Genomic DNA, 24,377 nt, shown 5'->3' on the forward strand with positions numbered 1-24,377 from the left:
ACTGCAATCTCCGCCTCCCAGGCTCAAGCAATTCTCCTGCCTCAGCCTCCCAAGTAGCTGGGATTACAGGCATGTGCCACTACCACTCAGCTAATTTTTATATTTTTAGTAGAGACAGGGTTTCACCATGTTGGCCAGGCTGGTCTTGAACTGCTGACCTCAAATGATCTACCTGCCTCGGCCTCACAAAGTGCTGGGATTACAGGTGTGAGCCACCACGCGTGACCAAAAAAAATAAAATAAAATTTAAAATAATGGGCGGGGCACGGTGGCTCACGCCTGTAATCCCAGCACTTTGGGAGGCCGCAGCGGGTGGATCACAAGGTCAGGAGTTCGAGACCATCCTGGCTAACACGGTGAAACCGCATCTCTACTAAAAATACAAAAAATTAGCTGGGCGTGGTGGCGGGAACTTGTAGTCCCAGCCACTTGGGAGGCTGAGGCAGGAGAATGTCGTGAAACCGGGTGGCGGAGCTAGCAGTGAGCCAAGACCGCGCTACTGCACTCTGGCCTGGGTGACAGAGCGAGACTCCGTCTCAAAAAAGGAAGGAAGGGAGGGAGGGAAGAAATGAAGGAAGGAAGGAAGGAGAATTTTTTAAACTCTTAGTAATTCTCTAAAATCCTTGAATTCTGTGAGATAAGTACATCTTTTTTCATAAAATAAATGTGATGTTTCTTTTTTAAAAACAACATTTATGCTGAGATAGTAACAATTCTGGAATGTGGAAGTATTGATGATTATTATTTTTTTCTTTGTACTTTTCTGTATTTTAAAAATTTTTCTGGCTGGGCACAGTGGCTCACGCCTATAATCCCAACACTTTGAGAGGCCGAGGTGGGCGGATCACCTGAGGTAAGGAATTTGAGACTAGCCTGGCTAACACAGTGAAACCCATTTCTACTAAAAATACAAAAAATTACCCAGGCATGGTGGTGCACACCTGTAATCCCAGCTACTTGGGAGGCTGAGGCAGGAGAATCACTTGAACCTGGGAAGCGGAGGTTGCAGTGAGCCAAGATCACGCCATTGCATTCCAGCTTGGGCAACAAGAGTGGAACTCTGTCTCAAAAAAAAAAAAAAAAAAAAATTCCCAATTTAAAAAGTTTTAAAAGCAAGTAAGGCTGGGTGCGGTGGCTCACACCACTAATGTCCACTTTGAGAGGCCGAGGCAAGAGAATAACTTGAGGCCAGGAGTTTGAGACCAGCCTGGGCAACATCCTGAGACTACATCTCTACAAAAAGTTTTTGAAAAAATTACCTGGGCATGTTGACACGTGCCTGTAGTCCCAGCTACTTGGGAGGCTGAGGCTGCAGAATCACTTGAACCCGGTAGACGGAGGTTGCAGTGAGCCGAGATTGCGCCACTGCACTCCAGCTTGGGCAACAAGAGTGAAACTCCATCTAAAAAAAAAAAAATTCCCAATTTAAAAAGTTTTAAAAGCAAGTAAGGCTGGGTGTGGTGGCTCACACCTCTAATGTCCACTTTGGGAGACAGAGGCAAGAGGATCACTTGAGGCCAGGAGTTTGAGACCAGCCTGGGCAACATCCTGTGACCCCATCTCAGTTTTCGAAGAATTACCTGGGCATGGTGACGCGTTCCTGTAGTCCCAGCTACTTGGGAGGCGGAGACGGGAAGATCCCTTGCACTCAGGAGTTTGAGGCTACAGTGAACTTTTTTCATGCCACTGAACTCTAGCCTGGGTGACAGAGTGAGACCCTATCTGTACAAGATTTTTTTTTTTTTTTTTTTTTTCATTAAAACAGGCAACAGGGCCATCTAACTGGCAGGCTGTAGTTTGCTGACCCCACTCGGGTTCTTTTTTTTCTCCATAAAGAATATCTGTGACAGAGCCTTGTGAGCACAGCTTGTTTCTTATAGTGGTCAGGATATAGCTGACTAGCTCTGGAATTCTGCGAAGAAAGAAGTAAGGGTTTTGTTTTGGATTTTTTTTTCCTAAATCCATTTATCAAAATAAAAACATAGGAAGCAGAGGGAGTTTTTTTGTATTTCAGAAAAGCTCGCCACAAGATGCAATTAAACAATATCTCTTAATGTATTAAAAAATATGATCTTATTTGTAGCTATTAGGTTGGTGCAAAAGTAGTTGTGGTTTTTGCCTTTTTTTTTTTTAACAAAAACCGCAATTGCTTTTGCACCAACGTTATAGTTCTAGAATTACGAACTGCCACAGCTGGAAGGTCATTTAGTTAGTCTAGTCTTCTATGTTTCAGGCAATGATTCTGAAAGCAAGGAAGAAGGGGTTTTGTTCAATGTTGTATCTAGTTAGGGACAGAACTAGTCCTTATTCATGAGGACATTCTACTTTCAGGAACACATCCTTCAAATCTGGTCAAACCACTGTTTTGGTATTTAAGGCAGAAGACTTTTTCCTTGAGGCAGGGGACTGTATCTCAAATAGCTCATCAGCCTTGGTGGAAGATTCAATTACGCATGAAAAAGGTTAACAAACAATAGCAAGGTATATCAGATACTGAACAGTTATGTCCAACAGACAGTGTTCTAAGAATTCGAAGGAGGTATCTAATCCTAGGCGCTGAGGTGGTCAGGGAAACAGAATAGAATAATTCAGACTTGAAGGATTGATTTGGTCCGGATATGGAAAGGGACATGGGAAGCCAGCTGAATCCTATATGCCGAGAATGCCACGAGCAAAGGTGGGGAAGGACAGTTTGACCTGAATGGAAGGTTCATGTTGGGAAACTTGAGGAGATAAGGCTGAGATGTTAAGTTGGTCTAAAAATAGCCTTGAATACCAGGGAATTATTAAAAACTTTTGAGGAAGGAAATGATTATTCAAATATAGGATTCTGAAAAAAAAAATCTGACAGAAGTTTGTAGGATAGATTTAAGGTATATAAGACTTGAAAAGTATCACAGTGTTGGATTGCTAAATTCAAGACTGTCAAGGAATTCTGTCCTTTGGAATACAGAAAGGAAAACTAATTGTGATTAGCAATTATTATGTGAAATGAGGGTCCTGACTCACATGCATCCATCAAGCACTGATGTTTATGTTTTGTTCTGTATTAGAGATAGCAGCCTTAGACATTAAGTTCTTAAAAGCACTATTCACAATAGCAAAGACTTGGAACCAACCCAAATGTCCAACAATGATAGACTGGATTAAGAAAATGTGGCAAATATACACCATGGAATACTATGCAGCCATAAAAAATGATGAGTTCATGTCCTTTGTAGAGACATGGATGAAATTGGAAATCGTCATTCTCAGTAAACTATCGCAAGAACAAAAAACCAAACACCGCATATTCTCACTCATAGGTGGGAACTGAACAATGAGAACACATGGACACAGGAAGGGGAACATCACACTCTGGGGACTGTTGTGGGGTCGGGGGGGAGGGATAGCATTGGGAGATATACCTAATGCTAGATGACGAGTTAGTGGGTGCAGCGCACCAGCATGGCACATGTATACATATGTAACTAACCTGCACATTGTGCACATGTACCCTAAAACTTAAAGTATAATAAAAAAAACAAAACAAAACAAACAAACAAAAAAGCAAGACTCATATGTTTCTCTGGTTACAACTAAAGGGTGGGTGGAGGTTGTTTTCTGTTTTCTTTTTAACCTCTGTGGGAACTAGTTTATGGCTCCATAAAATGGAGTGTTAGTAACTGCCTTAATTGTAATTACATTTGACAATGAGAGCAAGGCTTGGGCATGATGGGAGCAAAGAAGATGGACCTAGTCAGAGGTGAGGTGATAATGAAGAGCAGGTGGATGTGTCTTTTTCCTTCATAGATGTCAAGCTCAGGGCCTTGACTAAGCACTGGGGTCATTGAGAGCAGATCTTCTATCAGTTTCCTAAGACTAGGCTGCATTTTTAGTTGTTGGCAGATTTTTTTCCTTGTTCTTCTGATTTATAATCCACACCCCAGTGATTCAGGTTCTTTGGTGTGTAGTTATAAAAGGGTTGCTGGCTGGATAAATATGCATAAAAATATTCTCTCATTTCTATGACCCTCTGGGGTGTTGTGCTCCTCCTGCCTCAAGTGAGATGCTGGTTAAAAGCTAATTAGATTCAGATTTTCAAGCACTTTCTGATTATGAGAATACAGTACTTCCTTCTGTTTTTATCTTTTTTAAAACGCTGAATTTCCAAAGATGGAGGCTAGTTCCTAGTGGGCAAACACCAGTTATCTTGGATAAGGCCTTCGTGTATATAGGAAAATCAGAAACTTCTTGTAAAGTTTTTTTAACTTTTGTAAATTGGGTTCAGTCTATACTGCTCAGGAGATGGGTGCGCCAAAATCTCACAAATTACCACTGAAGAACTTACTCATGTAACCAAATACCACCTGTTCCCCCAAAACCTATGGAAAAAAAAATTTAAAAAAGAGAGAGAGAAAAGGACAATGATAGAATGTACATCCCATCAGTTTTCTCTTTCTGAGAGAGAGGCTGGGTGTGGTGGCTCACACCTGTAATCCCAGCACTTTAGGAGGCTGAGGTGGGAGGATTGCTTGAGCCCAGAAGTTTCAGACCAGCCTGGGCAACATAGCAAGACCCATTTCTCTCTTTAAAAAAAAAAAAAAAGAAAGAAAGAAAAAGCATTACTTGGGGGGTTGGGGAGGGATAAAATGTTTGCTTGATTTCAAAGACACCTGTTAGAATATGGTCAGGTGCAGAGGCAGCCTCCCCAGCAAGCTATTTAGTCATCAGTCAGTACTAGTAACTTTACCTCAAAGGGCCCAGATTCTTATGACCTTGTTGGATTTAAACAAAGCACAACACCTTTCCTACATGTCTGATTGTTGCATTACATGTAGTAGGAAAGAATGTTCTGGTAGAAAGAGCTTGTTACTGAAAATTCAGGTTCAGAGAATTTGCAGTCTAGTCTGGAGACAAACCAGCTGTGTGACCTTGAGCAAATAACTTTATTTTTCTAAGCCTCAGTTTCCCCCAGCTGAAATTGGCTTAGTTGGTCTTTAAAGAAACCCCCCTCCAGCTCTAAAATTCCTGCTTTATTTCTGACAGACATATGTTTTTAATAGTTCATAAGTAAAAGATATTTGTGCCAAATATTTAATAAGAAAATCATGTAGCTTTTCCCCAATGTTACATTGTTTTCTTTTGAATAGTTGTCAAGCTTTTTTACTGGAAGAGTAATGAAAATATTAAAACAAGCTCCTAAAGGATATCTTTAAAATGGAATAAAATGTTCACAAGGTCATCTTGGAAGGTTTAGATATCTATATCTGGGGAGTCAAGGACTTCAGTCAAGACCTCAAAGATCATGGCCAGATCTGTATTTCTGGGACTACAGATGATGAGAAATGGTTTAAACCCTTGATTATTTTCCCAATGGTGTGGAAGTCTTGAAATACTATTTATGTAAGTTAGTACCTCTACTGCTCCTAACCAGCCCTAATTCCCAAAATACCTCTCTTAATTTGCAGTTTGGGATGGGGGCAGGTACAGAAGGGAAGAAGGGCTTGTGGAAGTTAGGATCACAAACCTTTCCCAAGGTATCTTGTCCAGTGTATTCTTACTCTTTTGTACTTTTAATTTACTTCTATAAAATGATATGGCTGTAAGATAACCCATGTCAATATCTTTAAGTCTTTGCTTTGGAGCTGGCCATATAGACTTCAGAGAAAAATCTTCCAATCTCCTGCCTGGGTGGGTAAAAGCTGTGCTGCCAATTCCTGATCATTTCAGGGCTTCTGAGATACAAATCAAGCTGCTTCTTAGCTTTCCTTATAGATGGTTTAGGATTCACCTTTCTTGGATATGCTAAATCTGTTACCACCACCATCCTTTTGTTTTCCAGCTTCCAAAATTTTGTTGTCATCTCTTCTTGTGGTCTTTGTCCTTGTGGGTTTATGTCTTTAAAAAAAAAAAAAAAAATCTGGACTGACACTTCAGTGAGTTTTCAGAAGGAGGATGGGTTAACGCTTATGTTTAATCTGCCATCTTTACCCAGAATCCTGTTTCCTTATTTCAGTCTCAAATCTTTCTAGTCCCTTACTACCACCACTCCTACCCTCTCTTTTTTCTCTCCCTCTCTCTCTCTTTTCCCCCCTCATTTCCTTCTTCATCCAATCTAGGTCCTGTGCCTTCAGGCATTTCTCTCCAAGTCCAAAGTCTTTGGGAGAAATATTATGCACGGATATAAATTGGCAGCACTATAAATTCATGGCTCCTATCTTAGCTGAACCCTCAGAACCACTCTTCATTCTTCCATTTGTCCTGGGCCAGCTTTCCACTCCTCTCAGAAGCTGTTCTCTACCATCACCATTCTCCTGTCAAAACATGGGCCTGCTGATTTCCCCAGCTACCCCATCCATGACTTTGCCTTTATTCAGACCCACCTTCGATTCCTTTCCTCCAGCATTAGAAGAAGTTTGGGGCCAGTCCCTTCATTTATGCCTTTTACCCCCTTTCTTCTGCCACTCCTGGAACCTTTTCTCCATTAGTTTTTTCAACATTCTCCAGAATTTCCAACTTTGCTTTCCACTATCTCTTTATCCCAAATCTATAAATACATTGCTTGTAGAATAAAGCACAAATTCCTAAAGCCCTCAGTTATCTAATCATGCTTACCCCTCCAGCCTTATATCTCATCTTTCTCTAACACAACCCCATTCTCAGTATTCCATCAGTAGCTATGAAAAATTGCTTATAGTTCTGTTGACTTCTGCATTCCTTTTAATGTCTTTGTCCTTTTACTTTTCACCGTTCCTGGTAATCCTTCAGCCAAAGTTACTCTTCTCTCCCTGGCTAAGTACTTGTTTTTCTTTCAAGACTCAGCTCAAATATCGTTTTTCTGTGAAGATTTTTCTAATCTTTCCTGTCATAGGCAGAACCGTGCTTCTTCGTTGTGCTCCCCTATATACTGAAGAAAGTTCTGTGGTAACATCTATAACCCTGTATTGCTCTGGACTATAAGTTACATAAGGATAGTGGTTGTATTTTGTCTTTGTAGGCCTAAGGTCTAATACGTGGCCTGACATATAGTAGGATCCCAGTAAATTTGTTGGAAGAGTACATTAATGGAGCCAGAGTGTCATCTTGTGTTTGAATGTGCTTTGGCAACAGAGTCTTTATAGGCAGAGCTGAGACTTCTTAATCTTGTGAATTGGAGAAAGGGCTGGAACAGCATTATTTGCACCACATTCTTCAGATCAAAGCAGTAATAAGCCCAGCCCAGAGTCATGAGATGCAAAATAGACTCTACCTCATGATGGGAGGAGCTGCAAAGTTACTTTACAAAAGGATATGAGTACAGAGAGGGGAATAATTGTGGCCATCTTTTTTTTTTTTTTTTTTTTTTTGAGATGGAGTTTCGCTCTTGTTGCCCAGACTGGAGTGCAATGGCGTGATCTCGGCTCACTGCAACCTCCACCTCCTGGGTTCAAGCGATTCTCCTGCCTCAGCCACCGAGTAGCTGGCATGCACCACCATGCCCGACTAATTTTGTATTTTTAGTAGAGACAGGGTTTCTCCATGTTGGTCAGGCTGGTCTTGAACTCCTGACCTCAGGTGATCCCCCCACCTCAGCCTCCCAAAGTGCTGGGATTACAGGCATGAGCCACCATGCCCGGCTGTGACCATTTTTAAAACAATCTACTGTAGTCCCAACTACCAAAGCATTTTTTGTTTTTGAGATGGAGTTTTGCTGTCGCCAGGCTGGAGTGCAATGGCGTGATCTTGGCTCACTGCCACCTCTGACTTCCTGGTTCAAGCAATTCTCCTGCCTCAGCTTCCCAAGTAGCTGGGATTACAGGCACGCCCCACCACGCCCAGCTAATTTTTGTATTTTTAGTAGAAACGAGGTTTCACCATGTTGGCCAGGATGGTCTCCATCGCCTGACCTCGTGATCCACCCACATCGGCCACCCAAAGTGCTGGGATTACAGGCATGAGCCACCGCGCCCAGCCACTACCAAAGCATTTTAAGCAGGGAATGACACAATCAAATTTGCCTTCGAAAGATAACTCTGGATACAATATGGAGAAAGGATTGGAGTTGGGTAAGAGAGGATGCAGGTAAGAGTTGGGTAAGAGTAATCCAGGTAAGAAGTAATGGTAATTTGAACTAGGGTATTGACAGTGGAGTTGGAGAAAAGTAGATAAATTAGAGAAGGATTTAGCAGGTAAAATCTGAGGACTTGGTGTTTGAACCTTGGTGTTGAGAAGTGTAGTGGTGTCAAAAAAGACTCACATTTCAGGTTTGAGCAGCAGGATAATAATCAGATAGGAAGCACTGGGTTTGTGGCAGGGAGATCCGAAGTTCATTTGGGGATCCAGGTAAACAGGAGTAAGTCATATATAGACTCGGTGTTCAGAGGATAGGACTATGCTTCAGATATAAATTTGTAAGCATTAATATATAGATGTCAACTTAGTGTCTTGTACATACCTGGTACTTAGGAGAAAGTTATTTGCCCAGCTGTTGAACCTCAAGGGTGGGGAATGTCTGAGCTAGGTTGTTTCATAATATGTTTTATCCCAGGCACGGTGGCTCATGCCTGTAATCCCAGCACTTTGGGAGGCCGAGGCGGGCGGATCACCTGAGGTCAGGAGTTCAAGACCAGCCTGACCAACATAATGAAACCCTGTCTCTACTAAATACAAAAAATGAGCCAGGTATGGTGGCGCATGCCTGTAATCCCAGCTACTCGGGAGGCTGAGGCAGGAGAATCGCTTGAACCTGAGAGGCGGAGGTTGCAGTGAGTCGAGATTGTGCCACTGCACTCCAGCCTGGGCAACAAGAGTGAAACTCTGTCTAATTTAGTATAACTCTAGCCATGCAGAAGCTGAAACAAAGCTTTGAGGCATGAACTCCTGAGTGATCCTTCACTGAACCTTTGCCATGACCATCTCCTACACAACCAGCTTGGAACCAGGCCTGAAGACAGTAGGAATATTGCTTGTGTACTTGGGATAATTCTGGTCAAGACTGTCACAAGGCCAGCCTAGATTCATGAGATGAGAAAATAGACTCTACCTCATGATGGGCATGACCTGCTGAAATGTCATATTAGCTAGACCAGTGAGACTAGAGTGGAGTGCAAATTAATGTGTCAGTTTTCCCCACCCAGTGTTGTATGGGCCAGACAGCTTAGAAGGATAGCTTGAAAGATGTAACACTCTTGGGCTTATCTTTGAGTAGAAGCTTCTTGTCAGTGGTGCTGTGCAGAATGCTTTCTTGAGCACCTCTTGGGGAGTGAGATGCTTCTACATCTCAGCAGGTTCTGGCACGCTGAGTTGAGATGGGTGAGGGTGAACAGCAGTGTGATTCTGGCTAGGAAGGCTTTGCTAATTCCTGTGTTACTTATTAGACATGTGGCTCTCATTAGTCTGTGTGATGGTTAGTTTTATGTATCAATTTTGCTAGTCTGTAGTACCTATTTATTCCATCAAACACTAATCTAGGTGTTGTTATGAAGGTATTTTTGTATGTAATTAATATCAACAATCCATTGATTTTAAGTAAGAGAGATTATCTTGGCTAATATGGGTGGGCCTCATCCAATTAGTTGATAGGCCTTTAAATCTAATCAGATCAGAGAACCAATTCCAAATAACACAGAACAAGTTCAGCAAACCCATCTTTAAGATTTTTTTTTTTTTTCCAGGACCACTTCTAGTAGCAATTTTTATATCGGAGAAACAGAAATGCTGTGAGTCATAGAGAATAAAGGATTTATTACACAATTATGGAAGCTCATAGAGTAGTGTATGTATGCTGTTGTTTCTATGTCTAGTGTTGAGCCTGAAATCACTATCAGTCAGCCGGACCATCAGTCAGAAAGGAAAGCTGGATCTGGACAAGAACAAGAACAAACCCACAAGGTCACCTAAAAACTGGACCTGGAGCAGCACTTGGAAATCTTAAGAATCCTTCCACTGTTGGCAGTCTCTGCTGCTTTGAGTCCAAGGTTTTCACCTCAACACAACTGCTTTTTTTGGAGAGGGCCTGAGCACCTCAGGGCTATGGTGTCATAGCCTACCCTGCTGAACAGGCAGACCTCTGGTTTGATAACTCCATATGCACTCTTAACAATCAAGAATCTGTTATTCCTACCACTTACAGTGTGACCAAGATCAGGCATTGGGATGGTATGGCTAGTGCCTTCCTATATAGCAAATGCCACATAGCCACACCACAGGTGCTTGCCCCAGCATCTCTTGTTAAAATTATAGGTAGCTAGTAAGTAGTAGCCATAGGTCATTCCCTTTTCCCTAGTTCTGAGAAAACTTGATTATTTCAAGCATATCTTGGTCTCTAGTTTCTTCTAAATTGCAGTGATTAGGGAGTAGTGAATTAGCTCTGATTCTTTTAGCGGGAGAGAAGATGCTTTTTTGTTGGAATATGTTTAAGATTGCCAAATCTGGCTGGACATGGTGGCTCATGCCTGTAATCCCAGCACTTTGGGAGGCCGAGGTGGGCAGATCACGAGGTCAGGAGATCGAGACCATCCTGGCTAACACGGTGAAACCCCATCTCTACTAAAAATACAAAAAATTAGCCGGGCACGGTGGCAGGCGCCTGTAGTTCCAGCTACTCAGGAGGCTGAGGCAGGAGAATGGCATGAACCCAGGAGGCAGAGCTTGCAGTGAGCCGAGATTGTGCCACTGCACTCCAGCCTGGGCAACAGAACGAGACTCCGTCTCAAAAAAAAACAAAGATTGCCAAATAAAGTAGAAGGTGATTATCTGAAGGTCTTCAAATAGAGGAGTTGTTTATGTTGCTGCATTGAACACTGCAAGATAGTTAAGTTACTGTAGGAGGCTTTTATCCTCATCTGAATTGTTATCTGTGGTTTTATGAGTAATTGTTTCAAGCTCCAGTTCCACTGGCATCTGAATTCAGAAGCCATCCATGACACTTCCTTCTCTGTTAACATTCATATTCATGCAAAGAGAAGCCTGTGATAAAATTAAGTTTCTCTTGTATTTGACTTTTTTTGTGTGCAACTGGGTTTTCTTCATTCTGTTCTCACCCAATACCATTCTCTGGTCCCCAAACTTTGAACTTAGCTTCGTTTGGAAAAAGTCATTCTGTGCAGCCATATAAGCTGGCAGGACACACTCAGTTTTTTGGGGTTTTTTGTTTGTTTTGTTTTTTTGAGATGGAGTCTGCCCTGTCTCCCAGGCTGGAGTGCAGTGGCATGATCTCAGCTCATTGCAACCTCCCCCTCCCGGGTTCAAGCGATTCTCCTGCCTTGGCCTCCTGAGTAGCTGAGATTACAGGTGTGTGCTACCACACCTGGCTAATTTTTTTTGTAGTTTTAGTAGAGATGGGGTTTTGCCATGTTGGCCAGGCTGGTCTCGAACTCCTGACCTCAGGTGATCCATCCATGTCAGCCTCCCAAAGTGCTGGGATTATGGCATGAGCCACCACACCTAGCCAACACACTCAGTTTAAATTAATGATGGCTTTCCTTTCTCACTGAGTAACTGTGGACTATATCAACATGCATACCAGTTCTCCCACTAGGCTAGAAATTCTTACGGTCTCATTCACAGCAATGCTGAAAATCTAAATGTGTTCACACAGGGTGTCTAGATGAATTTCAGTTTTTAAACATGCAGCTACTATAAACTGCTTCTTTGCCTGTCAGCTCTTTTCTACCCACCCTTCTAGGAACTAAGCATTGTACAATGAGCATATTGGGGAATAGAACTCCCAGTTGGCTTCTGCTGTACTTAGGCAGTGAGCAGGATAAAAACAACTCAGTTCCTCCCACACACATGATGATGCTGGGAACGGGGAAGAAGGGAGCAGACCTCAAGAACATTTGGCATTGCCCTGAGCCTGGGGACCTTTGTAGATTTGAAGGGAATGAGGATCTGAAAATCCCTGGAGATCTTTTGGGGGAAAATTAAATATCTTGTTGTTAACTAAAGACCTTTTTTTAGAGTCACTAAGAGCTTTGGACATGTAAAGTACTAATTTTGTCTTTCATGGACATATTTCCTTCTTTCAAGGCTGCCTTTCTGAACTGCTTTTTTTATTCCCTAGCTCTATGGTTCACAGATGTTTTGTACAGTGTTCATGCTACATATATCTTTGTGTTCAGTTTTCTTTAAATTAAAGCAAATCTCAGAAAAGTTCAAAGTATGCAGTCCTTCATAATCTCATAGACCAGTAGCTGTGTGTTAGTCTTTCTTACAGCTTCCCTAGAAATCCTAAAGCTTTGCCCCTGACATACAGTATGTGTTGTTAATATTTGGAACAAACTTGGGTAAATAAATATTGAAACACGGGTACAGCTTGGTTCTTGAACTACTCGAAATTTAAAAGTAATCTGCCCAAAGCAGGCAGCCGCTTCTTTGGGAGCTTTTTTTTTTTTTTTTTTTAAAGAGAGGGTCTCTTTTCTGTTGCCCAGGCTGGAGTGCAGTTGCACGTTCATGGCTCACAGTAGCCTCGAGCTCCTGGGCTCAAACAGTCCTCCCACCTGAGACACCTGAGTAGCTGGGACCACAGGCACGTGCCACCATGCCTGGCTAGTTTTTCTTTCTTTATTTTTTGTGGAGACAAGGTCTCCTTATATTGCCCAGGCTGGTCTTGAGCTCCTGAGCTTGAGCAGTCCTCCCACACTGGCATCCCAAAGTGTTGGGATTACATGCATGAGCCACTGTGCCTGACTGGGAACATTTCTTTCTTTCTTTCTTTTTTTTAATTATTATGAGACAGGGTCTTGCTTAGTCGCCCAGGTGCTGCGGTGCAGTAGTGCAATCATAGCTCACTGCAGCCTCGACCTCCTGGGCCCAAGTGGTCTAAGAGGGCAGCTCTCACAGATCTATAGGATTATCACAAGCCCTATTAGAATCTCAGTTGGATTTTTTTGCTGAAATTGACAAGCTGATCTTAAAAGTTATATGGAAATACAAAGAACACAGAATAACCAGAACAATGTTGAAAAACAACAAAAAAGTTGAAGAAATTATGCTTCCCAAGCTCAAAACTTACTATAAAGCTATGGTAGTCAAGACAAGTATGGTACTGGCATAAGGACAGACAGACAGATCTGTGGAACAGAACTAAGAGTCCAAAAATAAACCCTTAGGTTTATGGTCATTTGATTTTCACCTGAGATGTCCAGGCAACTCAACAGGAAAAGGATAGATTTTTACACAAATTGTGCTAGAACACTTTGATCCTTACTTGCAGAAAGATTGATTTAGAACCTTACCTCACTCCATACAGAAAAAAGAAAATGGATTACAGACCTAACATGAGAGCTAAAACTGTAAGAGTTGTATAGATTTTATTTCTTAAAAATTAAAGATTTTGAACCCCAAAGACACTTAAGAAAATGAGGGCCAGGTGCAGTGGCTCTTGCAGGTAATCCCAGCATTTTGGGAGGCCAAACCAGGTGGATTGCTTGAACCAGGAGTTCAAGACCAGCCTGGGGAACATGGCAAAACCTGTCTCTACAAAGAAAATGCAAAAAGTAGCCAGGTGTGGTGTCACGTGCCTATAGTCCCAGCTACTCAGGAGGCTGAGGAGGGAGGATCACCTGAGCCCAGGGAGGTTTGAGGGGGCAGTGAGCTGTGATCACACCACAGCACTCCAGCCTGGATGACAGAGTAAGACCCTGTCTCAAGAAAAAAAAAAAAAAAAAAAAAAAGGCCAGGCCCAGTGGCTCATGCCTGTCATCCCAGCGCTTTGGGAGTCTGAGGCAGGACGATCGCTTGGGGCCGGGAGTTTGAGAAGAGCCTGGGCAACAAAGTGAGACCCTATCTCTATAAAAAAATCTTAAAGGGACCAGGCGCAGTGGCTCACGCCTGTAATCCCAACACTTTGGGAGGCCGAGGCGGGTGGATCACCTGAGGTCAGGAGTTCAAGACCAGCCTGGCCAACATGGTGAAACCCCATCTCTACTGAAAATATAAAAATTAGTTGGGCATGGTGGTGGGCGCCTGTAATCTCACCTCCTATGGAGGCTGAGGCAGGAGAATTGCTTAAACCTGGGAGGCAGGGGTTGCAGTGAGCCGAGATCACGCCATTCCACTCCAGCCTGGGCAACAAGAGCAAAACTCCGTCTCAAAAAAAAAAAATTTTTTTTTTAATTAGCCAGGCATGGCACGAACCTGTAGTCCCACCTCTTTGGGAAACTGAGGCATTAGGATCACTTGAGCCCAGGAGTTCTAGGCTGCAGTTTTGATCATGCCTGGGTGATGGAGCGAAACCCTGGCTCTGAGAAAAGAAAGAAAATAAGTAAATGAAAAGATAAGTACTCTTCCAACTCAAAAAAATCACTAACAACCTAATTTCAAAATAGGCAAAAGACTTGAATGAACATTTCACCAAAGAAAATACACAAATGGCTAACAAGCACATGAAAAGATCCTCAACATCATGTCATAGGGAAATGCAGACCAAAACTTTGATGATACCGCTTCACACCCATTAGAATGGCTACAGTTTTTTTTAAGTGACGGAAAAAGCAAATCTATAAATCTATAGAGACAGGAGGCAGATTAGTGATTGCCTGAGATGTGATAAGAAAGGGGATTTTTTTTTATTATTATTTCAACTGTTATTTAGATGTGCAAGTATGTTACGTGGTATATTGTGTGATGGTGAGATTTGGGTGCGATTGAACCCATCACCCAGGTAGTGAGCATAGAACAAAACAGGTATTTTTTCAACTCTTGCTCTCCTCCCTCCCCCCCGGTTATGTATCCTTGTTGTCTGTTGTTCCCTTTTTTTTTTTTTTTTTTTGAGATGATTCTCGCTCTGTTGCCCAGGCTGGAGTGCAGTGGCATGTTATCAGCTAACTGCAACCTCTACCTCCCGGGTGCAAGCAATTATCCTGCCTCAGCCTCCTGAGTAGCTGGGATTACAGGTATCCGCCAGCACACCCAGCTAATTTTTGTATTTTTAGTAGAGATGGGGTTTCACTGCGTTGGCCAGACTGTTCTCAAACTCCTAACCTCAAGTGATCCACCCACCTTGGCCTCCCAAAGTGCTGGGATTACAGGCGTGAGCCACTGTTCCCAGACTGTTGTTCCCATCTTAATGTCCGTGTGTATCCAGTGTTTAGCTCCCACTTATAAGTGAGACCATGTAATATCTGGTTTTCTGTTTCTACATTACTTTGCTTAGGATAGTGGCCTCCAGCTGCATCCATGTTGCTGCAAAGGACATGATTTTGTTCTTTTTTATAGCTGCATAGTATTTCATGATATATATTGCACTACATTTTCTTTATCCAGTCCACTGTTGATGGGCACCTACGATGAATCCATGTCTTCGCTATTGTGACTAGTACTGTGATGAACATGCAAGTACACTTGTCTTTTTGGTAGAACAATTTCTTTTCCTTTGGATATATACGCAGTAATGGATTGCTGGTTGAGAGGTAGTTCTATTTTTAGTTCTTTGAAATATCTCCAAACTGCTTTCCACAGTGGCTGAACTAGTTTACATTCCCACCAACAGTATATAAACATTTCTTTTTCTCCACAATCTCACCGGCATCTGTTGTTGTTGTTGTTTGACTTTTTAATAGTAGTCATTCTGACTGGCGTGAGGTGGTATCTCATTGTGGCTTTGATTCATATTTCTCTGATGATTAGTGATATTGAGCATTTTTTCATGTGTTTGTTGTCTGCCTGTATGTCTTCTTTTGAGAAGTGTCTGTTTATGTCCTTTGCCCACTTTTTAATGGGGTTGTTTTTTGCTTGTTGATTTAAGTTCTTCATAGATGCTTGATATTACACCTTTGTCAGTTGCATAGTTTGAGAATATTTCCTCCCATTTCTGTAGGTTGTCTGTTTACAGAACAGTAGTTTCTTTTGCTGTGCAGAAGCTCTTTAATCAGGTGGAAAGGGGAATGTTTGATTATAAACAGTCATGTGAGATCTTATTTGAGTAAAAGAAATGTTCTGTAACTGGATTGTGGTGATAGTTTTATAGCTCTGTACATTTTCTAAAAATCATTAAATTGTATGTCTAAAACAGGTGAATTTTATGGTATGTAAATTACACTTCCATAAAGCTGTTTGTTTTTTGTTTTGTTTTATTTTGTTTTGTTTTGTTTTGTTTTGTTTAAGACATAGGCTGAGTGCAGTGGCTCATGCCTGTAATCCCAGCACTTTTAGAGGGCAAGGTACGAGTATCGCTTGAGGCTGGGAGTTCAAGATTAGCCTAGGCAACATGGTGAAGCCCCATACAAAAATACAAAATTAGCCAGGTGTGGCAGCTTGCACCTGTGGTCCTAGCTACTTGGGAGGCTGAGGTAGGGGGATTGCTTGAGCTCAGGAGTTCAAGACCAGCCTGGGCAACATAGCGAGACCTTGTCTCTAATAAAAATAAAAAAAAATTAGCCAGCTGTAGTGGTGCATGCCTGCAGTGCCAGCTACAGGAGGCTGAGGCAGGAGGATCACTTGAGCCCAGGAGGTAGAGGCTACAGTGAGCAATCATTGTGCCACTGCACTCCAGCCTAGGCAAGTGGCTATCTCCAGTCAGAGCAAGACCCTGTCTCTAAAAGTAAACATAAAAACCTACAAGGCAGTCAAAGCCAAGCAACACAGAGTTAGAAGACAACCAGGCATCTATGACTGGAATCTTCTTTTTTTTTTTTTTTAACCATACTCCCCTTCCCTGGGTATTTATTTTTATTAAATAAAATGACCTCAGACATTACAAGCATGGCATATTTTACACCTAGGCAGATGCCTTAATTTGACCTCATTTATTCATTTATTTGTTTATTCAACAACTATTTATTGGACATTTACTCTGTGTCAGGCACAATGCTAAGTGCTAAGGATGTGAAGATAAATCTCTGCTCTACTGAATTTCAGTCTAGTGGGAGAGAGAGACAAGTAAATAGTCTGTTTCTTTACTATATGTTAAGTTATCCAACAGAGGTAGATACCAAGTTTTGTGGGAGCACAAACTTCACTGTTGTCAGTGAAGGATTCCTAGAGGAAGTGTATCCTGGGGTGAGTCCTGAGGAATAAATAAGAGTAGCAAGTTAGGATTATTCATAGAATTTTACTCCATCTTCTGTGAAGATGGAGAATACATACCAAATTGTGGAGGCAAAAGAAAGCATGGCATGGTCTGAGGAAAATAGGATAATTAGGGTAGAAGCAGGAAAATGTTTGTTACAAGAATTGTGTGTAGGAATTTATAATAGAGGCCAGGTGTGGTGGCTCACACCTGTAATCCAACCACTCTGGGAGGCTGAGGTGGGTGGATCACTTGAGACCAGGAGTTCGAGACCAGCCTGGCCAACATGGTGAAACCCCATCTCTACTAAAATACAAAAATTAGCTGGGCATGGTGGTGTACAACTATAGTTTCAGCTACTCGGTAGGCTGAGGCACAAGAATTGCTTGAGCCTGGGAGACGGAGCTTGCAGTGAGCCGAGATCACGCCACTGCACTCCAGCCTAGGCAATAAAGCAAGACTGTCTCAAAAAAAAAAAAAAAGTTAACGATCAAATAGAAGAAGGTAGATTATCAGTGATATGATGTCTCACCAGATTTCTTTAGAATCGTAGAAGCCTCAGAAAGTATGCCATAGGGTTTCTAGGGAAAAGACCTTTTATGTGGTAGAGTCAGGGCTGGGGTCCACTGTCCTGGTCTCCCCAGAAAGGGGTGTAGGCAGCATGCCTCTGACCCTCATAAACTTACCATGCCTATTACCTGATAATAGAATGGAGACCATGTTACCTGATTGTGAGCCTCTTCTTTCTTTCTTTTATTTTTTATTTTTTTGCAGGCACCCTAGAATACGTTTCCACACGGGTCTTGTGGATGCCCACCTCTACTGTTTGAAAAAATACGTCGTGGATTTCCTAATGGAAAATGGGTAAGAAAAAGGGTGGTAGAGTCAAACCTACAGTGCTTAACAAGCTACTTTGTGAATTCCTTAAGTTTTAAACCTTCATAATTTAGATAACCAGTTTCTAAAATTAGCACAATAGCACAGTTAGTTCTCATTTTTGTTTTAGAAATGAAATTATGTCATCAATATAGTGTTGTTTTATCTGTACCACAGAGTCCCCTGCTTATATTTTTGCAGCGTATGTTATAATAAATCAGCAAAATATTTTGTAACACTTACAGTAACCCATGATGCCTCTTTCTGCCCAGTTCCAGGCTCTTCTTCCCTCCTTTGACAGGAGCGAGCTCCACAGCCCTTATGCTATTTGTCTCTAATTACATGTTCTCCTAGGCATTTATCCTGTAGATGGGCCCTCTTAGCAAAGGGCTAGCGACTTAACCATAGAAGAGAAAAAGGAGAGCAAGTTTCCCCCCAATTTTAGAAAAGAAGCCCACTTCAGTGAATGCAGAGAAACAAAATTTGGCACATTTTCTGATTTTTTTGATTGTTTGTTTTAGAACAGAATTGTAGGACTTAAATAGTTTCCAGAGATTGTGTCTGGCAGATCACCGGACTTGAGTTTTCAAAGAGAAAACCCCTTTTGCAGTTGATCTCAAGGATTTTTTATAAGAAAAGCAGCTACAGTCCTCAAAGGAACAGGTGGGAAAAGATTTAATAACTGCATGGTTAAGAATAGGAGCAGCTAGCTTCCCTTGATGACTGCTGGATAAGTTTGGAAAGTTCACCAGTGCTATCCAAGGCAGAAACTTATCTAGGTGAACAGATACCACAGTAGCAAGAGGTATCTCCGACCATCTGGAGAAAAGAATTTGAGAACCTGAGTTTAAATGCTAGCTCTGCCTTTGGCTGATGGACTTGAATATATATCGGAATATTAAGAGGAAGGAGGATTGTTCCCCTGCCCAGTATGATCTTTCTTGCAGTGTCCTACCCGTCACCCCCCACAACACTTGCTAAGTTCCTGTGGAGAGGCCCATGTAGAGCCAATGGTAAACAAATCATTTGGACTTTTAGAAAGCTTTCCCAAGGATTGTTATAGCTCTGTTTCCCCTACCAAGGACACAGTTGCCCTGCTCCCTTCTGACCTCTGAAAAATGTTTTCATTCCATCTACACATACTTATTAAGCACTCATTATGATCCAGGCATTGTGCTAGATCAACCATGGATCAATGATAAATAAACAGATATGGCCCTGCCCTCATGGAAATTACAGCCTAAGCTCATGGTGGAATGTGGAGACCTTGCTTTTTAGATAGCAGGGTAACTTGTTGCCAAGATTTAGAGGGTGATCCAAGACCTATTTCTCAGTGACCAGTCTAAGCTGTTTGTATTCCAAAAATGAAATTAACTCTTGGCCATTGAAGGGTTTATTTTTCACTCCCAAATAAAAATGAAGCCATATGAAATGAGCCTAGGCCTTGATGGGCAGAAGAGAACACAACTGTGTTAGAAAGGATGACTTTTTAAAAAATGATTTACTATGGAAAATTTCACATAAATGCAAAAGTAAAGAAAATAATGAACTCCCATGTATCCATCACACAGTTTCAACAATTATCAACTCATTGTCAATTTTGTTTTATATATGCCACTGTTTCTCTCCCCCATTACCCTAAATTGTTTTAAAGCAAGGCATTTTGATATAATTTCATCTGTAAATATTTTGATATAATTTCATCTGTAAATATATTTCAGCATGTATAGTTAAAATATAAGGATGCTTCCAGGATAAGGATATTTAAAATAGATATATATTTTATGTATATGTACATATATATATATATATATAGAGAGAGAGAGAGAGAGAGGCTTTTTTTAAATAAATACCTTAATATCATCACACCTTCAAAAAACTGACAGTGCTTTCTTAATACTATCAAAGAGGGTTGTGGCTTTTGGTGTCTGTATATGCAGGCAGTTTTACAGCAAACCTAGTCATCTCATCCTGGTTGTTATAGCTTATTTGTAGCTCATTTGGCCACTACCAATTAGTTATTCCCACACCTGGCAAGTGTAACGCAATGGTGTGTGTACCTTGAGGACAAGCCTGAAGTTTGTGATATGGCTATAGGTCCTGGCCAGAAGCTCTGCCAAATGGGACTTTCCCAGAACCTGCTGCAGTAGAGAATGATACAGAGCCTCAGCACATACTGTTTCCCCACCTCAAGATCTGTTTAGGAGACCCTTATCTCTTTCCTCCCCGCATCTACCTTGACCTCTCAGAGTCGCTACAATCAAAGAGCATATATTGAAAATTGATATATTTCAATATATTGGAAAAAGTAAAAAGGCACAGCAGGGCAAATTAGAATGTTACTTGAGGGACAGTCTTTATTCCTGGCTGGAATAGTGAAGGTCTTTGAAAGGTTGTGGGAGATGGGATTGAATTGGTTGGTGGTAGGTAGCAGCATGTAGAAGGTCTTGAAAGCTGAGCAGGGAGTTACAGATCTTTAAACAGAATAGTCTTACAGGAAATGAGCAATGATACAACCTGGCAAGTGAACATAAACCATTCTGCATGGGAAAGAGATCTATTCAAGATAAGTAGGAGGCACTTATAATCATCTGGTCATCAGATGATGACTCCTTTAGGAATGGAAAGGAAAGAGTAAACCTAGGAGACACAGCTTCAAGAAAGGACTGTTGTAGCAATCCTTTGTTATATTTTACCTCTGAGAGTTAACGTATTCTACCCTGTGTTCTTTATGTAGAAAAGCATCATGTTTTCAATAAAGTCACACTTAGGTTTTGTTATTTGTTTACATGTTAACATTTTCCACTCAAATTCTTTGAGAATGGATATCTACCTGGATTTGTAAGGCATTCATTATATACTTGGTGAATGAGGGAAAGGAGATGTAGTGACAGATAACAGAAGCAGTTTAGTATTAATACATTAATAGTGGAAGAAGAGAGGTGGGTTTCTACAGTTGACCAAGCAGAAAAGCTACAGGGAGAGCTGCAGAGGGAAGAAAATCTGTACTCTCTTTGATGAGAATTTAGTAACTGTACACATTTTACAAGTTTTTTATCCACTTCTGAGTGTAGTATGATAGATGAATGTTCCACAGAATCTCTTGAACATTTTAATTCAAAATGTGTTGGATTCTGTGTCCAGGGCCAAAGCAGATCTTAGTCTGAGTATTGTGACTGTGATTCCTCTTGATAACTGAGTGTTCCTTCCTGTTTTATAATGTCAGCTGGTTTAAGCCTAAAGAAGCTGATCTCTTAGGAGATCTAGAAGCCCAGGTATTGGCCCAGCTCTTTGCTTGCCTTAGTAGGAGCTGCTCCTAGACCTGAGTCAGGGCCCTAGATTGTCACTGGCCCTATGAAGGACTCAAGCAATATGCCAATATGCCAGCTTTGTGAGCTAAAGCCATGGGCAATATATACCAGGCAATGTATACCAGGATTAGTCTTGATTTCCTTTTAGTATAGAACCTCCCCCGCTCCCCACCCCCACCAGCCCCATTTATCTTTCTCTCTTTAAGAGACTTAAAGATTAGTCTCCTTAACAGGGAGAATTGAGGCTGATTACTTCCTTCTTGTCCAGAAGTATCCACGGTTATAGTCAGCCTCTTATAGTGTTAGAATCTGATATTGCCATGCAGTACTTACAGTCTTGGGGTTGGACCTTCAGAGCAGGAAGAGAGAGGAAAGAAGAAAATTTAACAGCACCTACTGTGTACCAGGCACTGTGCTGGGTGCTTTTCACATATATTCATTTCTTACAATAGTTCTCTCATTAGGTATTATACTTATATTATAGAGGAAGATAATGCTCAAAAGTCATTTGCTCAATATCATGCAGCCACAGCCTCAACAAAATCCATCATTGTTTAATTGATTGCCAGCAACATCCACCACAGATGTCGGATATCTCTGTTGCCAACATGCTTATATGCACATGCACATGACTTGCACTTGAAAGAGTAACAGAGCAGTCACAACTTCCTTGCCTCAGCTATGTCAGGATGCAGAGAAATAAGGATAGGACCCACAAAGTGAAGTCAAGAGTTGGGGATAGGCAGCCATGGCAAGGTCAGAATCAAGGTAATAATTAAAGCCACATACAAAATGAAGTTATGTTAGCTGGGCATGATGGCATATACCTCTAGTCTCACCTACTCAGGAGGCTGAGGCAGGAGGACCACTTGAGCCCATGAGGTTGATGCTACAGTGAGCTATATATGATGGCACCACTGCACTCCAGCCTGGTAGACAGAAAGAGACCCTGTCTCTAAAAAAAAGTTAAAAATTAAAAAAGATGAAAGTGCAGAATAGCTAGAAAGCCACGAGTAAGCACAAGACAGCAGAGTGGAGATAAGCAGAGATGAGGGACCAGATAGTGCCATGAGAGGCTGGCAGTAGTAGTCTTGGTTTCTTACTGTTCAGTTCAGTCATCCATTGATTTGGCTGTACTTGGTTTCCTTACATATCCTTAGATGTCCTAGAGATTGCACGATGTGTCCTTTACTTCAATAACAACAAAATTAAGCTAAGAGTATGTGACTTACACACCTTCTCAACAGGGCTGTTATTGGGTGGCTGCATACTGATATCTGAACATGCAGGTGCTGCCAAGATTAAATCAAGGTAGTCTCCTTTGAACTTCTTAGTTGCATTCATTTTTATCTCTGGGACTTCTAGAAATATTAGTAATATTAGTAATAGAGAAACATATTTAGAATTCATTACATTTCCAAATTAGGAAAGCTTTACTTTTTTTTTTTTTAAGAGACAGGATCTTGCTCTTTCGCCAGGCTGGAGTGGAGTGCAGTGGTGTGATAACAGCTCACTGCAGCCTCCACCTCCTGGGCTTAAGTGATCCTCCCTCCTCAGCCTCCCGAGTAGCTGGGACTACAGGCACTCACCACCATGACTGGCTAATTTTCTTATTTTTTGTAGAGATGGGGTCTCAATATGTTGCCCAAGCTGGTCTCAAACTCCTCGGCTCAAGAGATCCTCCCACCTAGGCCTCCCAAAGAGCTGGAATTACAGGTGTGAGCTACCAGGCCCAGCCAAGAAAGCTCTACCTTCTGTATCCAAAAATCTGTGTGTTTATGGGTAAAGAGACAGCAAGCAGAGAATTCTAAATCCTGTGGAAAGTGCTTTGGTTGAAGTAAGCACAAGATGCTAGTTAATGTGGTATAGTGGAAAGAGCCATGGACTATAGGACGGATGTGGAGTGACTTTCAGTTCTATCAATTATAAAAGTTGTATTAACCCTAGGCAAGATAGTTAACTTCTCTAAGCCTTGATTTCCTTCTTTATAAAATAGGGGCCAGGTGCAATAGCTCATGCCTGTAATCCCAGCATTTTGGGAGGCTAAAGTGGGAGGATGGGCTGAACTCAGGAGTTCCAGACCAGCCTAGGCAACATAGCAAGATGCCATCTCTACAAAAATTACAAAACATAAAATAAGAATAGTAATACCTATCATAAGGATTGCTATAAGAACTTGAAATGATCTATATTATTTTCCTAGCATAGTACCTCAGACATGATACCTCACACATGATCAAAAAGCAGTACATATAACTGTCTTTACTGTGAGAGCATAGAAGCCTACAAATGTTATAAAAGGCTTCCAAGCAGAGATCATATTTGAGAAGGGTGTTATGACTTGACAAATTTTCACAAAGTGAACATACCTTATGAGTACTATATTCAGGTTAAGAAACAGAACATTGCCAGAATTCCAGAAACTCCCTTCATTCTATCCCCCTACCCCACCACATACACAAAAGTAATCACTATCCTGAGTATTAAATAAGTGTAAGGAGATGGGATGAGATTTGTACTTGAGAAAAATCACTGTGTCTACAAAATAGAGGATGGATTGAAGGAAGAAGAGACATGATCAGATTGTACTTCAGAAATATTCTGTCAGCTGGGTGCGGTGGCTCATGCCTGTATTCCCAGCACTTTGGGAGGCTGAAGCAGGAAGGATTACTTGGAGGTAGGCAGGAGGATCACTTGAACCCAGGAGTTCACGACCAGCCTGGGCAACTTAGGGAGACCTCATCTCTATAACAAATTTAAAAATAAAAAAATTAGCATGGTGGCACATGCCTGTAGTCCCAGCTACTTAGGAGGCTGAGGTGGGAGGATTACTTGAGCCCAGGAGGTCAAAGCTGCAGTGAGCCATGATAACACCACTGCACTCCAGCAGCCTGGGTGACAGAATGAGACCGTCTTTAAAAAAATTAAAAAATTTTTTAAAAAGTCTCTTTTTTTTCCCGTCTACCATATGAAGGATAGATTTTGTGGATAAAACTAGAGGGAGAGAGACCAATTAAAAGCAGGTACAGGAATCCAGGCAAATGATGACAGTAGTCTGGACCAGGCAGTGGCAGTAAAGATGAAGAGAAGTTGAAAGTCTTGACAGAGATTTAGGGGATAGAATCAGCAGTGCTTGGTGATTGATTATATGTGAGGAGTGGAAGAAGGAGAAGTCAGGCTGTTTTGTGAAAGGGCCATTTATCACAAAGCAACCCCCA

General features: G+C 41.6%; 1 protein-coding gene across 1 annotated transcript in view; it reads left to right on the forward strand.

The window, feature by feature from the left end:
• Window positions 1-24,377, forward strand: part of EIF2B3 (eukaryotic translation initiation factor 2B subunit gamma) — a 136,261-nt gene that overhangs the window by 73,156 nt on the left and 38,728 nt on the right. Inside the window, exon 6 of the mRNA XM_031002148.3 lies at window positions 17,747-17,836. Coding sequence (XP_030858008.3) covers window positions 17,747-17,836 — 90 coding nt within the window. The remainder of the gene's footprint in view (window positions 1-17,746; window positions 17,837-24,377) is intronic.

Source organism: Gorilla gorilla, chromosome 1 (genome assembly GCF_029281585.2).
Source record: "Gorilla gorilla gorilla isolate KB3781 chromosome 1, NHGRI_mGorGor1-v2.1_pri, whole genome shotgun sequence".
In the NCBI taxonomy this organism is placed as follows: Eukaryota; Metazoa; Chordata; class Mammalia; order Primates; family Hominidae; genus Gorilla; species Gorilla gorilla.